The 15,943-nt window shown below is 42.5% G+C and overlaps 1 protein-coding gene across 1 annotated transcript in view; it reads right to left on the reverse strand.

Moving 5' to 3' along the window:
• Positions 1–15,175, reverse strand: part of LOC105835689 — a 39,335-nt gene extending 24,160 nt beyond the window's left edge. The window contains exons 1-2 of the mRNA XM_036286932.1: positions 14,576–15,175; positions 8,049–8,663 (exon numbers count right to left, since the gene is read on the reverse strand). Of these exons, the coding sequence (XP_036142825.1) occupies positions 8,049–8,258 (210 nt within the window). The 5' untranslated portion in view covers positions 8,259–8,663; positions 14,576–15,175. The remainder of the gene's footprint in view (positions 1–8,048; positions 8,664–14,575) is intronic.
• Positions 15,176–15,943: the final 768 nt, after the last annotated feature.

The raw sequence follows: 15,943 nt of genomic DNA on the forward strand, positions 1-15,943 counted from the left end.
GTATGTAATTTTACACAAACTTTTTACAACGTACATACCTACTAGATAAATATTGTACTTGTAAAAGTACTAAATTTTGAATGCAAATTTGTACAACAATTTTACAATCTAATGAATACTCAATCTACTCGGGAGAGATTATAAATTTTAGGATTCTGCGATGAAAAAGTTATAAGTAGGTTAAGCGGTTGTAAATAGATTGCAATTCTTATTTACAGCAGCTTGAGAGAGAAAATTATTATCGTCCAGATTTTCTTCCCGATCGTTCCAAGTGAAATAACGAGCTGCAGCGAACTGCAAATCTTTAGAGGCCAGTGACTCCGTTCGCGGTTTCTCGAATGTTACACCGACATAAATTCCGACCTATACCCGCCAGCAGTAAATCCATCCTTGGGGATCGATCAGCGCTGCAATCGCAATAAAACGTTATTGTTACGTACCGAGAGGACGGATGGAGGGACAAACCGCCGCATCGCCGTTGAAAACGCGCGCGCGCACTTGCTCTATTTTACTACTCGTCTCTTAAGAAGAATGCCGGCAAAATAAACATTTTTCAACGTTGTCAGAGCCAAATTCCGTAAAGCTACGTTCAAGCAGGAAAAGGAGAGAAAGAGCAGCTTTTTAATTAAAGGTATAGAAGTGCGCTTCCTCACGAAATTATGCAGAATACTGGTGGGATGGCGAGGAGGAGGGGGAAAGGGGGAGAAACTCAATAATTCGATACGATGAAAAACGCGCATTCCCCGAGTGCGAGCAATCAGCATGAAAGCTTATTGTCGTTCTCGTACCTCTCGTTATCTCGGTCGCGAAGACAATGGCGGGTCCCGCGATTACGGGACTTAGACGGCACACGGTAAATTCACACAAGATCGTATCGTCACGAGCCATTACGTTATTATTACAACGCCGCGCGGCAGTTTGTCCGTATTACCTTAATGGCAGCGCGGCAATCGTATTTCTTCCCTCCTTGAGGGGGGGGGGGGGCTCTGTGTCCCATATGGCGAAACGCGAAAAGGTACCGGTGTATACGCAATTCGTATAAACGTAGAGACGCAAGAATTACGCCACCGAGTATTGTTGAGCACATGTTCACATTCGTCTTCGAACGAGACACGAGGGAACAGGGCAAATCGATTGATCTAACTCCGGAGATTATCGGAAGAAACGTCTTCCATTCATTTCAATCCATCGAAACGTCCAGCTTCCAATTCATCCGGCGAGGAAAAAAAAAATTGTCTGATTACATATTGGAATCAGACTATCCAAAAGTAGATTTTTCCTTGGCGAAGAAGATTATCAGGTAACTTTGAAGTCGACATTAGATATTAATTAATTGTCTCTCTCTATCAAAGTTTAACGAAATTATTTTTAAATCTATAACACAAAAAAAATATCGATTGATATCAAATCGATCGAATAATAATTATAAGTCGCAGAGCGAAGGGGGTGCGGGATCTGAACACCCGGTAGGATCCTGCGCGAAGCACACGTCTCGCCGTGTGATACGAAGATACAACGGTCGTACCGCGCGCTTTTATCTCGCGGCGCACGCGATATCGGGGGTGGTCCAGAAACAGCACGAAAAGCTCGCTCTCGCCTACAAGCGTCTCTCTCTCTCTCTCTCTCTCTCTCGGGGGAGGAAACGGCTGCGTGCATTGCGCGCCCCCGCGCGCGCGGTATGCACCGCGTCCTGCGACCTACATCAACAACGGGCGCGAGTACAGCGAGAGCGAGGATACATTATTACTGCCATCGGAAAGCGAAGCTCTCTCCGATGCGATGGTAGTGCGACGGCCGGAGGGTGTTTCAGGGTCGGTTGCCATGGCGATACGCTGGGACCGCTGCCACGGGGGTGCAGCCTGGAATATCCACCCTCCTGCCTCTTTTCCGCGATTCCCTCTTCTCCCTCCTTCCCTCCCTCGACCATCTCTTCCCTCCTTTCTCCTTCTCTCTCTCTCTCTCTCTTTCTCTCTTTCTCTGTTTCTCCCTACGTTTCTCCCTCCTCTATCGTTGCCACCGCTCTCACCGTTTGCGTTTTTCTCCCCCGTATACATACGTATTCACTCGGCCGCCCTCCCTGCCATCCGCCCGACTACCCTCCTCATCGCCCTTGCCGGCCCTTTCGCCTCTTTTGTTCCCAGGCTGACTCCCTTTCAACGGAGGCAACGGTGGCTGGCTTTGGCCTCTCTTCTTCTCCCTCCTTCTCCGACATCTAATCGCGCATCGTCCACCGCGCGATTTTATTTCGTCACGGCGAGTTTAATCCCGGTACACTTGCGTGGTACCGCTGTTATACGTTGCCTCACTCACGCGATATTGCTGCACGATAACGATCGATAATGCGTAATAACGGCCCGCGAAAACGTGACTACCGCGTCGACGAAATTTCGCGAGGGTCAGACATGTTCATCGCGACCAATCACGATTCGCAAGTTTGAACAAGCGATTTCGTTAGCAATTGTATCCCCATCGATTGTAATATCCAAACAATCATCAGTGTACTATCGATATCAGTAGATGTGAATATCCATATTCTAAACAAGTTTTGGTATAAACATAAAAAATCTGAAATTGCGTTTGTAATATTTGGAAGAAATGGGGAAAAAAAACTGACATAACAAGTTGGCTAATTATTCGGTTGAAAAACGTGTCACAACATTGAAATAATTCGTATGCATACGCGTGCGAGTCATATGTTTAAACTCAACATTATAATTTAAAAAATGTATGTCACTGGTATATTTAAAGGGACGGTTTTCGATCGTTTTGATCGAAGAGCTCTGTTTTTTCCGGATCAGCGACCGATCAACGTTTTATTGAATATTGATATTCTCGTCATTATAGAATCTGTATAATCGCATATCCACGCGCCGAAGGGAGATAAAGGAAATCCCGGTTATAATGAGCGTGCCGGAATCCCGGACGCGCTTGTTAAAAAGCAATTACTCTTGTCGTGCGGAGAGCTATTCGCGACAAAACTACTTCGCTTGAAAATCGCTCACTTCGCGTTCTCGCTTTGCTCATTTGAATCACTCATTCCCGCTCGGTCGATTCTCAAAGGTCGCGGGAAACGCGTTTGTCGCGTACGATTCGCGTTTATCCTCGAGTCGCGTAAATTTCCCGTGGGTGAGAGAAGAAATAAGAAGAAGAAGAAAAAAAAAGAAGACAGCGGAGAGAGAAGAATAAGAAGAGGCAGAAGAGAAAGGGGTAGAAGGAAGCGATGCGCCGCGCCGTGGGAAGAAAAGCGTTCGCCGAAGATATACGACGACGGGCGCTCCGCCGCGAGTAAATTGTAATCGCGCCGCTTCTTCCGAGTGCACATGCATGACTGCAACCGTATCGTGCATTCGTGACAAAGTGCCCCTCCGATATTCGCGTGTGTGCATACTCGCGTGCGTTCATGAAAGAATGTGCACTCGCGGATAATTTTATTTGCCGCGGAAAGCGCCTTTAATAGCATGCCGTCGTACAATATATTCTTTCGGGGTCTTTATCCCCCCCCTCCCCGTCCACGGTATATCGCTCGTATTTACGGATAATTTCATAAGCGCGAGCGCGCGCTTTTAATAGCGATTCATTCAATCTCGCGCAGTGGAGAGATTTCTCGCGGAAAGATATATTTTCCGGGATACCTCGCTGTTTTTCCCCGCCGGATCTCTCCGGGCAATTTCGCCGGGTCCGCTAATTAACTTTTAACAGGAACAAATAGATAACGCTCAGTCGGGTTATAAGCTAAGCGGCCTCGTTTTTCCCGGAAATGCATGAAGAATTATTTTTCTATCCAAGAGGAGAAACTCAAGGAAGAATACATAAATACATATTAGCTCTTAACTCTACTTCCTTATTCCGTGCACGAATAATTAATGTGCGCTGTGTAACTTTAATAATTACTTAAAATAAATTTTTCAGGAGCCCGTGTGACAGATAAGCAGCCTTAAATATAAATTAATAATTCAATTAAAAAGTCCAAATTTTTTGCGAATTTACTATGATGACAAGTTCTTTGATACGCACTTTTGTCTCCCTTTCTCGCTCGTCTTCTTCGAGATATGTGTAATATATTGGATAATTTACAATAGATTAAGGAACTTTCCTGAGCAAAGTGACGATCACGAAATGATATTTGCGAACAGTCATTAATTACCGTTGTTCGAACGTCAAGACAATACGAAAGACAGTGCGAGAAAATGCGATTGTACTTTTATCCATTGCCCGCGGAATATACATTGATCATCCGCGGGACGGGTGAGGTGAGGCGATTAATCAGAGCGCGATAGACGGTCGTCGCGAGGATACCTCCTCGGTGAAGTCGATACCGCAGCCATCGCCGCTAACGAAACACGTGTCAGCGCGCGTTAAGTCGCAAACCCCAGAGAACCAGTGCGACACGCTCATTAATCACCAGCACGTCGAGCGTGATGGATTAAAATCAGCGGCGCATCCCTGCCATTTTCTTTCTTCGCGAATCATTTCCCCCTTCGATCAGACGTCCCTAAAGTTTTTCAAGTTTTTACAGGTATGAGTTACGCTAACACGACAGAGCTGGTAAAATTTTTTGTTTATCCTTTAGAAAAATATTTAAAAAGATTTTCATATGGTATCCCATAATTTAACGTATTTTACTTGAAAAAAAAAATGTTAAATCCAAAATTTAATTTTAAAGTCTTAAAAACTCAATCTAAAAATATGTAAAGATAAAATTTTATGCTACAGATATATTCAAGATACATATTTATATTCATAAGATTTATATTCACAATATAACCTGTTTACCCTTTCACATAGCTACTTGATATTTCATCAAGTAATATTATTTCTATCGAGTTTTTCAATTACAATATTATTTCAAAAGAAGATTATTTCGCAGACTCTACAATCTGCTTTTATTCAGCAATTTTCTAAGAAATTCTACTCTGTTCTCATAAATTATCAATCGATTCTAACATTTTCCTCTCTGTGAGCACAGAGATACCGCCTGTGTTTACCATTTAGCTCGCATTAAAGTATCGAAGGGCGCGTAAAAATAACTGCGGCATTATCGTCAATGACATATTGACGAGGAATAGTACATGACGTGGGTGGATAGTTCAGCATTATTATTAGCCCAAAAACTATTGTTAGAATTACATTGTTTTTACATGATGATAGCGTAAAGCCGAGTGGGAATAGCGGCGAGGAAGTTAATGAATCAATTGTTGAGATATGAGATAATATTTACGTGGGTCAAAGTAACACTTAACTCCGTGTTATTTCGGGGTGAGATAACCCTCATAATCATATATTCGATAAACGACGTAGGTAAATCATATCTTATTATCATACTCGTCTTTAAAAAAAAAAAAAGCTAAATTAACGACATATAATAAATAATCGTATCTCTGTCGTCGATTAATAATTGCATGTGTGTAAAACCCTGTAAAACGTAAATACAAGGTACGATATCTTATGAATCCACTTATACTTCGTCTTTGAAATTTTGCAAGACTGGCATTCGGAATTTGGAGAAGAATATCTTCGCGGAATGGAAACTTACCGCGCTCATATTTCTGACTCTGGGGTAACTCTTAAATTCTCCGTATCCGAGCATCCGCGTAATGTCTAAGATTGATGCGTAAGATATACCGGGAGGAGAAAGCATATTTCGAGGAAACGAGCGAGCGAGAAAATAGGAAATCTGTCCGAGGAGCCGTGCGAAGATCTGCGCGACGCGCGGCGCTTCCGTTATCAGACAATTGAAATTTCCGACGACAGATAGGCATCGCGACTCCGTTTGCCGTAATCGACAGGCAGCTGCACCGAAATTCCGTCTCTCAGCCCGACTGCCCGGCATTATTTTCTCATCGAGGTGGCAAGAAACCTGATTTATCCGCGCTGTTCAAAGGCAAGAGAACTTCTTGCGCGTATCCACGAAGAATTCGCGGATAAATGACACGTAGAAGTGGAAAGATGACACGAGCAAGCCAACTTCGAGCCGAATAATAAATGACCGCGATGAATAATAACTGGGTTATTGAAAGAAAATTCTAGCCGATATGAGTCGGAGTTTCCCAACTCGCAGCATTAGCCTAGTTCTCGGATAAGGCCTTCCTCCGGTTCCTCTCCGAGAGGAGGCTCGCCTCCTTCTTTCCTTCTCACCGACCACTTTGCTATGCTTTCTTTATTCCACGAAGCCACGTCCGCGTAATGGCTATTCAGATATCGAATCGATTTATTTCCCAGGGGGCTTTCGGAAACTTCGCCCATCTCTGCGGTGAACTTGGAATAGCTATCTCTTTCTCCTTCTTTCTTTCGCTCTTACATTTATCTCGCTTTAGCGATGCACTTTGGTCCCCGAGACCCTGGACCCCTTTACCATAGAGCGTGAAATGTTCATTGGGTCACATTCGTTTCGCAAAACTTTTATCGCCACATTTTGTCTAAATCTTCTAAATCGACCGTTAAAGGAAGCACTCGAGATAAATTACAATTTATGCCCGCAGCCCGACAAATTGAGATTTTATTTATATATTTGAGTATCTGATGAATTCTTTTATTAATTAAAAATGTATTTTTATATTTAGAATTATTTTAACGGAAAAGGGAGATCTTAAAGATGCGTCTGAGCATCGATATCCAGCTGGTAACCGTGTTTCAAGACACGAAATTGTTAGTGCGCGAATAATTAATTTACTATTATTATAAAATTATTTTACAAATTATTATAATATTAATTAATATATTTTATAAATAAATGATAATTATGTTTCAGTTACAACGTAATGTGCAAGCTATAACAATTAACGGTTAATATAATTAACATTTACGTTAATTTATCGAGAAATTTAGTTTAGATGTAGCAATCAAACGTTTTAAAAGCATCTTCTTAGTCAGGAAATTCGATGTAATCGAGCGATAAATAGACAGTTTAATTATACGGATAAATGGATGGACGGAGTTAGTTTCATTAGATAGATAAATGGATATGTGGGTAGAGATTTATACCTAGTTAGGCCAATTATCGAAGAGATTTTGATATAATGCTATCAGGACGATTGCTTCTCTACAAATGTGATTAAAATCACGTCCAATTAAGGAAAGCGAACAGAAAAGTCGATAACTGTTAATGGAAAGATCAAGCGGTTGAATGAATGGTATTGCATTTTCATGAAAGTTATATTTTCTTACATTCTAATACAACATATATGAAGAATAATCCACGTAACAAATTATATCAATTCTAAACGTGTATTTTTCACATATACCAATATTTTTGTTGCTTAAATAATTTTATTTGAAAAGTTTAAGAAGTTATTACAAAAAAAAAACCAATTATAATATTCAAAAGATATTGCAATGTGAGGATTAATACTTTCAACTTGTAATTGAATAAAGGAAAGCTTAGTAGAAGATTGTGTAATTTTTTTTGTGGATATATAAATCAATCGTATTCTCTCGAGATTAAAGTTCGATGGAAAAAGAGGAAACTTGATAATTGTACTTATCTGAATTCTTCCATATACACAGAAATATGAACGGGTTACTAGGACATGCACATTAAGTCTTCGCGAGGGAACTACTCGGGAGAATAGTTTAAGTGCCTTTCTAGAGAAAGCTCATCAAGACGCTCGTCAAATAATTAATACTCTCCTCCGAAGAGAGATGGAGTACTTTAAGATTCACTTCGACGCGTCTTCAAAGAAAATTCGTGACTACTCGTCAATATTCACAAAAGAACGTTCGCGATATTAATTGTTGAATTTTAATTTTTTAGATGTACTAAAGTGTAATATAAAACATCATCAGGTTTTAATTATCGTCAAAGAAATATATAATAGAAAAATTATCAGAAAAGCTTTAATTAAAGTGAAATAAGGAATTAAAATAAAAAAAAAAGGATTTAAAAAAATTATCTTTTAATAACAGATTTTATTATATTCTCGTCTATTGAGATTTATAAACTTCGTTAAACAAATTCAACATTAAATCTTTAGAGGGATAAAGTAAAGTACAATTAAGAGGGTTGAAGTTTCTGTATCGCGAAATAAGACCGTGATGGCAAACTGTCTAACCTTATTCGGATATCCGTTGTATCTGAGAAGCTTCTTGCAACACTTGCCGCGGTTTTCGTAGTAGAACATCTGCACCATGTCCGCGCGATCGGTCGCGCCGCTGACGGTGAACGGCGCCCTGGATGATGACTGCGGTTGTTGCTGCTGTTGCTGCTGGGTCGACGGTTGCCGACGCCCCAGTGGCACGCACGGGCACCACCCCGAGACCATCACACCGATCGGGCCCGTTGCCGGCCCGATTCGCCCGACCCAACGCTTCGAATCCTTCGTCGCTTCCTCGTTTCTTCGAAGATCACTTCGCCCCGCTGAAGACAAGTCTCTTCATGGTGTCCCGCTGTCGCCAACTCTTTGTCTCGTCACTACGTAAATCTATACTTTGTTTCCAATCTTACGAGATCCTTACAACGAAGATCTCGTCAGAAATCTGATGATTTTTAACAGTGAAAACTGCGTTGTGACTCCGCTAGCACATGTTAAGACTTTTAGAAAACGGAAGTTCTAAAAAAGGAAGAAATTTTTGAAATGATGGCGACAATGGTTGTCACGTGGCGTGAATTTGGCAGCGAGTCTTGTACTTGTATATTGGTGCGTTTGGCAGCAAGCACTGATGGAGATCTGAAAAAGAAAAAAAAAAGATAATTAGAGATAACTGTGTGTTAGATACATAGAATGCGAACGAATTCATTCTTCTTAACTACATGTTCTTATTTCTGTCTCCAAAGCGCTAACATTACGTTTGTCTTATCCCGTGCACAAAAAGTTTAACAAATGGGAGGTAAACAGAAGCGAGGAATATTTATCATCAGCCATGAATCCTAAAGCTTAAAGGGACTTGGTATTTGCGCTAAATGCACTGAATACACTGAATACTGTTTTCCATAAAAAAAAAATAATAAAACGAAACTCATTTATATGCTTCTTTAAAACTGAAAGTAACTGCCTTTTACCACGAACGAACAAAATGCATTTGCGAAACACGGCGAGGCTTAATTCTGAGGCGCGTCAATTAAATCCAAGCTCTCTCCGAGCTCATCCGAACATCAGGGCGAAATTGCGGAACGTGGCAGGCGTCAAGGAGGGAGCGAATATCCCGCCAGAATATCTGCGTGAAGCTGCAGTTCGTTCCATCCGCGAGTGTCGTTCGTGCTTTTCAGACTTTCGAAGAAATCTGTCGGATTAAATCCGAGTGCATGTCGCTTCGAATTACGCGCGGTCGGATCCATTACCTCCCCAAAAAAGCGTGCTCTCCGTAAATCAACGGCCGTTAGATTTGCCGTTCGATCTCGTGGCTTAAATTAACGACTGCTGCAAAAAGCGCGGCAGGTTGATAAATTGGCGGATAGACGGATAGGCGCCGTAGATGGATGAATTTCCTCCCGTTATATAGATTCCCTAAGGACGACCTGAGATAAATAGATATAATTTATTTAGATCTTGAGACGGATTCTGTAAGATACGAGGAAAGGAAACTAGAACGGGGCACTTGAGATTGGTGATAGGATACACGGATAACATAGCCACATTAATTAAATGAATTTTTAAGTTATGGTATTAGCAAACAAATGTATATTTTACATTGCAACTGGTTTCTTTCTTTTAAAGAAGCAATACCGCAAAATAATTGCGCTAAAAATAGCAATAGTAGCATAAGATGCAGGCGCGTAAAGATTAATTCAGTTGCCATCTGGAATTACGAAAGAAATAATGTATTGTTAATAGAAAAGCAATCTTCTAAAGAGCGATTTCTTTTTTAATACAATTATGTGTTGCGTGTGTAATGATATGCAAATTATTCGATTATATCGTAGAACCATCCGAGAAATTGTTAGTGGAGACGTTTTATTTTCGGCAAAACAAAACGAACGCAACGCAAACCGACTAAGGGTGGGCGGTGGAACGCCGAGGATAAGAGAGGGGATGGTGAATCCGTAAAGATGAGAAAAACAACACAAGAATTTGCAATTCATGAGAAACGTCGTCGTCGCCGTCGTCGGCCGTGCGTTAGTCACAGAATGCGCGACCTAATTTAAGAATGGAAAATTTGCGCCGTGTCTCCCCTACTCTTGGGTAATAAACGCGTCGCATACTGTGCAAACATCATTCGACTTACAGAAAATAGCGAGAAGAATTTTCACCTTTCATTTCCTTCGACAAAAGATCCACAGTAGTTCCATCAAAGAATTTGCCTTTTTGCCATTTTAGCGGAATCTTTCTCGGCAAAAATGTGTATATTATTTTTTAAATATTATATTTAATATTGCGTAGAGAAAGAGATAAATAGATGTGGAGCTTGTATTTAAGCTTGGAATATATATATATATATATATATATATATATAAGAGTGCCTTAGGATTTAAGGAGAAGGATGAAAGAGCTACAGAAAAATAATTTCATTAGGGAAAGATGTACTCGGCGAAGGAGTCTAGCGAAGAAAAATACAGCGAGATAGCTTCGAGTCATTCTGCAGAGGCATTAGAGTGCGGAAGATTAATTGAGCCACGATTTATATGTATTTCCGGCGAAGGTGTGAAGACGCCCCTTTCGCGTTTTCCAAGACAAAGCCGAACGCACGGACTCGCCTGAGCGCTTCCGCGGTTTCCACGAATTTCGAGTCTAATTTCTGTCCGACCTCTCTCGCAATACGGGTCGCCGAGGTGTCGAGAGGACGCGCGATAAGTTTGCTTTACGGTTGTGCCAGATGACGTCGACTCGAGCCCCGTTTAATAAAGCGCAGGCCGCGGCGAGTAGCCCGAGATCTGCCTTCCGCAGTGACTTTCAGCTCACCCGGTACGCGTCGTAAAGAGGTGTAATCGGTCAAACGTGCGGGATGAGCCGGAACGAATGCGCTTAAAACGTGGGAAGTGAAAATTTTCCGGTTACGTCGAAACCAATTAGCATTAATTACAATTAATTTTGTTCGCCCTGTGTTTCATCCTCCTACGTCTATTGTATATCTGACACAAAAAATAATTGCAAAATTAGAAACAGCCCCTATAAACCCTGCGGATCGATAGCCTCGTTACTACCTAGTATCAGCGGGACGAACAAAGGATTGGTGAATTTTTCAAATCCACCAGAGAAGAGAGAGAAAAAGAGAGAGAGAGAGCATTGAATCGTTAACCAGTATCGGTTGAGGCGTGGGAAATTCCAGGTGATAAACATTTTACGGCTCCCAGTAGATGAAGCGGAAGCGAGCTTCTTTATTTATGGAAATCTGCGGATCATAAGGTTTAATAAATAAATTTATTAAACAAACGTTTATATTGTGAAAACGCGCAATACATACATGCGCTTTCGCGAGAGGGAGCTCTCATAAAATTCAGCGAGAAACGCGGGTTCATGAAGAATGAAATTCGACGGACGTGTATACGAGTTCGTTTCTTTGCAACTTTTGACTTCGCGTTTCCCTCCCTCCCCCGCTTCCTTCTCTCATTCTTTCTTTTTCTCTCTCCGGGCCCATTCGTCCGTTGATGTAACAATTTTTCACCGTGACATTCCCGGCTTAGAGCTATCCCTCGGGAGTTCAGCCTGCTCTCGTTTCGTTCTTGGCCGAGTGGTCATAGATTACTCGCTAAAGCATAGTGTAATCCCGAGTTCTCGTTATTCTGACATAACGCGCTATGCGAAATGCGGCGGATCATACAGCGGGACGTGAATGATAGATTATTTTGAGACGTTAATGTACCTTTATGACAGTTACATATTTCTAACTGCAAGATAATAATAGCCACGGAGAATTAATTGTTACTATGGCTGTCGAGCGAAGAAGAAAACCGAATTTAAGCGAAGCAATATTTATTGTGCGCCAAACGTTTAATTTAATTAATTCTCTTTTAGCGTTTTCCAAGTGTCTTTCTTTCAATGACTATTCTTTACAGATATGTAAACCCTATGCATTCTCTCTGCAATTTTTTTTCTCTTTCGGAGATCTACTTTCATATTTATTTGAGTGTTTAAGGAGTTAATATCGATCGCCGCCGCAGACGAAGCACTCTGTTCTGCCATGAACTAGTTTCGATTGAATAAGTTCAGAGCAATTCCTTGTCGCTGTCGTTGCCGTCACTGTGAATTTTCCCTGCGATCCGCAACTTTTCGGGGGGACCGGCTGACTAGTTCGGGCGCGGATTTCTGCACGAACGAGCTAAATCGACTCGACCGGTCTCGCCGGAATTGCTTCGTTCGGAGTCTCGCGGAACCGCTAGTAAAATCAACGGCGACAGCGCATCGATTTTTCAACGGCAGGTCGGAGAGAGAGTTTAATTAAATCGCGGAACTTGCGCGCGAGAGGCGACATTGAAGGAACGTAAAATCCGTAAAAACGCAAATTAACCCCTTCAGTATCGGCGACGCATCGTAGAAACCGATCATTGATGAGATTCTCGTAAAAAAAGTTCGTAGGATTCATCATTATCGAGTAACGAACGTTCTGAGAGGCAATTACTTACGGACACAGTTCTTTCGGTGACGGAGTTAAGTAATCAAAATACATGCAGAAACGTTCGAAATAACAATGCGATTTTTAATGAGTTGTAGACGAAATACAACTTAGAATCAACAGAAGACAAAACGTATGGAGAAAATATTATTAAAAAATGTTTCCTTGAAAGTGTTTTCACTGAAACTAAAATGATACGATGGAGTGGAGTTATTTAATTCGAAGTCACAATTTTTTGAGGAAAGAAAAATGCGATGATAGAAATATCGAAATCGTACGGACGCAAACATTGAAAGTCACAAAGTATCGTGACGTTTAATCGCTGGCCAGCTGAATAAATTGCAGCTAACGAGGGCAAATTCTAGGTTCTCTATACTTAATTCCGGAATTATAGTGGCGGTGACACTCGGTCGCGCGAGAAATAAAAGCGCGCGAAAAAAAAAGACGGGGCAAGTTATGACGTTCGCGCGCGCCGTATGAATTTTCGCGGAAAAGTAGTTCGTTCGTAGAATATTTCGCAAGTGTGACGCTCCGTTGTTACAAGCAATGCTTTTTCCGGGCACGTTTATACGGTATATAGAAAGTGCGCTCGTTAAATCTCGGCGTTGCCTCGGACGCACCGGGCCGCGCGTCCCCCTCTATAAGTTCGACGAGCAGTAGTAGTTTTGTAACAAGCTGTGCCGTCGCGAGTGCAGTCACGTGCGTGCGAGCTCGTTTCCGGACCTGATAAAACTCCCGCGATAATTATCGCGGCAAATAAACGGTCGGCGGAGGCCTGACGTTACGGAGGTTAGTGTGTAAACTCACGAGGGACGATCGCGCACATGTGCGTCCAAGCGACGAACTAGGAGCGAGCACGTGCGCTTTGAGACTCTCAACGGGTTAAGTCTTTCTCCGAATAGGGAAGAAGCGAAGAGAGAACTGGAGAAAATGGAAACAAGTACTTCCCGAGATCAAGATTTTGTTTCTCTCTCTTTTTTTTTGAGAAATCGCTCAATCCCAATGCAGTAATGTCGGCTTCGTTAACACGGCGAAGATCAAAGGTGCTGATTTCTTGGCGCAGTTACTCCATCAATGACGTTGTCATCGGTTCGCGTTAATTGAAGGCCAGCGGATCAACGTTGATTAATTTCGCCGAACGCGCCTGTCGGGAAGTTTACGGAAAAATTTCACTCGTCGATACGCATTTCCGCGCGGCGACCTCGCGGCGAGTAATAAAGGTGCTTAACGGAGCCGAACGTATCATATGCACCTGCAACATCCCCGGCTGACAGTTTGATGTATGGGACCGCGGCGATGCACGCGCGGGCGACACGAGCAAAAAGTCTCTCCGCGCCGTAATCCCTCTTCGTTCCCCGGGAAATCTCATTACGGAAAAGTTCGAGGCGAGGCTCTCCGCGTTGCCTCGCGTCGCGTCGCGACGCGTCGCACGGCTGGATGGAGAATTCACCCTCCAACGTACAGGGGGAATCGTCTACGGGATGAGTGCGTGGGAGTAGCGAGAAGAGAGAGAGAGAGAGAGGGGGCGCGCGGAAGGAGAGAGTGGGAAAGAATATTCTTGTAACCATTGTCGGGCAGATAACTTCCGCGATATCTCTTCAACGCGACGCTGTGGTGAATTTAAACTTGTTGCGGCCCTTACGACAACGCGAGAGAGACTCTTTCCTTATTAAATTTAAAATTTTTAAATTGGTAGTATGATTCATTCATAAGGTTTTCTTTTATTCTTATAATAAGAGACTTTTCTCGCAATGTGAGACTTCGTATAATTTTTTATCGCGATGGCGGTAACTTTTCGGTATATTTATGTGACATTGGAGGCACATTTAAATTTTCTGTAGTCTTAAGCAATGATATGGCTGAAGTTCCTTCCTTCCTCTTTGTCACCTTTGTCACCTCTTTGTCACCTTGCGTAAAACGTTTGTTTATAAATGACTGGTTTGCTCAGTGATCTCATTACAAAGATAATGAGCTTAAGTCTAATAAGTAAAGGAAAGTGATAAGTTGAAGACGTGAGAAACTTAATCCTAGAATATTCAAAATTATTAATGTTGCATCAATTAAGATTAGTCAGAGTTCCTCGGGAACGTACCTTCGTTGAGTGGATCCTCCGATCTCAAATCTCGCGAGTGTCCTCCGTAACTCCGGCTTATATCAAGGCTGCTCCAACTTGGATGGCAGAAAAGCCGACTGGCGCGCACACACCGTACGTGTAACTAGGTCCGCCGGATATTACATTCCGAATTTCCGGCGGTCTTAATTTTCCTTCCACGCGCCCGAAACATCCTCTCCTCCATGTACTTTAGAAAGGAAGCATCTGTCGAAGGAGTAGAAACGAGAGGAACCGTCAGATAACCGGCGCGAGAGACCAAGGGAAAGAGACAGAGAAAGAGAGAGAGGGAGGGGGACGTACAGACTCTGTTAGCCGATCCAGTAGAATTGGCCGTTCCTTCAGGACGAGCTTGAGTGACAGGAGAGGAAGGAGGGAAGCCGCGCACAACTACACCATGGGTGGACGTGGGTCGCGTGTTTCAGTCGACGTGCGGACGCGGACTAAAGCTCTCGACGGACGGACGGGCGCTCGTCGTCGCGTCGCGTCGGCTCGCGCGACGGCGAGAAGCGGCGGCGCTTCCTCTTCCCTCGTGGTCGTCGCCCGTACGGCGCAGGGCTGACTGAGGGAGGCCGTGGCGCCGAGCGTCGTGACGCGACGCGTCGCGCCGCTCCACGCCGCGCCGCGCCGCGCCGCGCCGCCGGAGCCAACCCTCGGGCTTGCGTTCGTTCGCGTGTGCCCGAGCCGCGCCGATCTCACACCCTCTCTCGCCGAAGAATTTTCGTCCCCGTTAAGGGTAATCATTTTGTTGGAGAAGAATCGGCTTACGGTTGTTCAAAACCGCTGTCCTGCAATAGTGCATCTTACAATTACGTCAATGCCACAATCAACATTCAGCGAGTGTTTTACAGTCAAATTGTTTGAAAGGCACATTTGAATTTTAAATGAATTGTATGTAAATTGTATCTATACATTTCGAAAATTTTTAAAAAGGTAACAACTTGTCATTTTGAACAACTAGTGATTTTGTGATTATTTGATTGTCTAGCGTACTACATGACAGTGTTTTAATATTGGCTTCGAATATGGGTCTCTTCATCTAATGAAAATAGATAACAAATAGATACATATTGTAAATTTCATTTTTATTCAGTCATGCGAACTAATATATAAATTATACTTTTTACGATGACGTAACATTTCTCTCTCGTCACTTTTAATTAAATTTTTAATTAATTTTATCATATTGTGTATGTTATATACCAGCTTTTAATAATTAACTGCAGTATAGTAACAAATTATAAAGAGATCGCTGATTTCAGCTCATAATTATTCGCCGCTTTTTTCAATTTAGTATTATGCTTTAATATTAATTTGATATTCTATTATATTTCTATCCAGATTGTTTCC

Source organism: Monomorium pharaonis, chromosome 5, assembly GCF_013373865.1.
Source record: "Monomorium pharaonis isolate MP-MQ-018 chromosome 5, ASM1337386v2, whole genome shotgun sequence".
In the NCBI taxonomy this organism is placed as follows: Eukaryota; Metazoa; Arthropoda; class Insecta; order Hymenoptera; family Formicidae; genus Monomorium; species Monomorium pharaonis.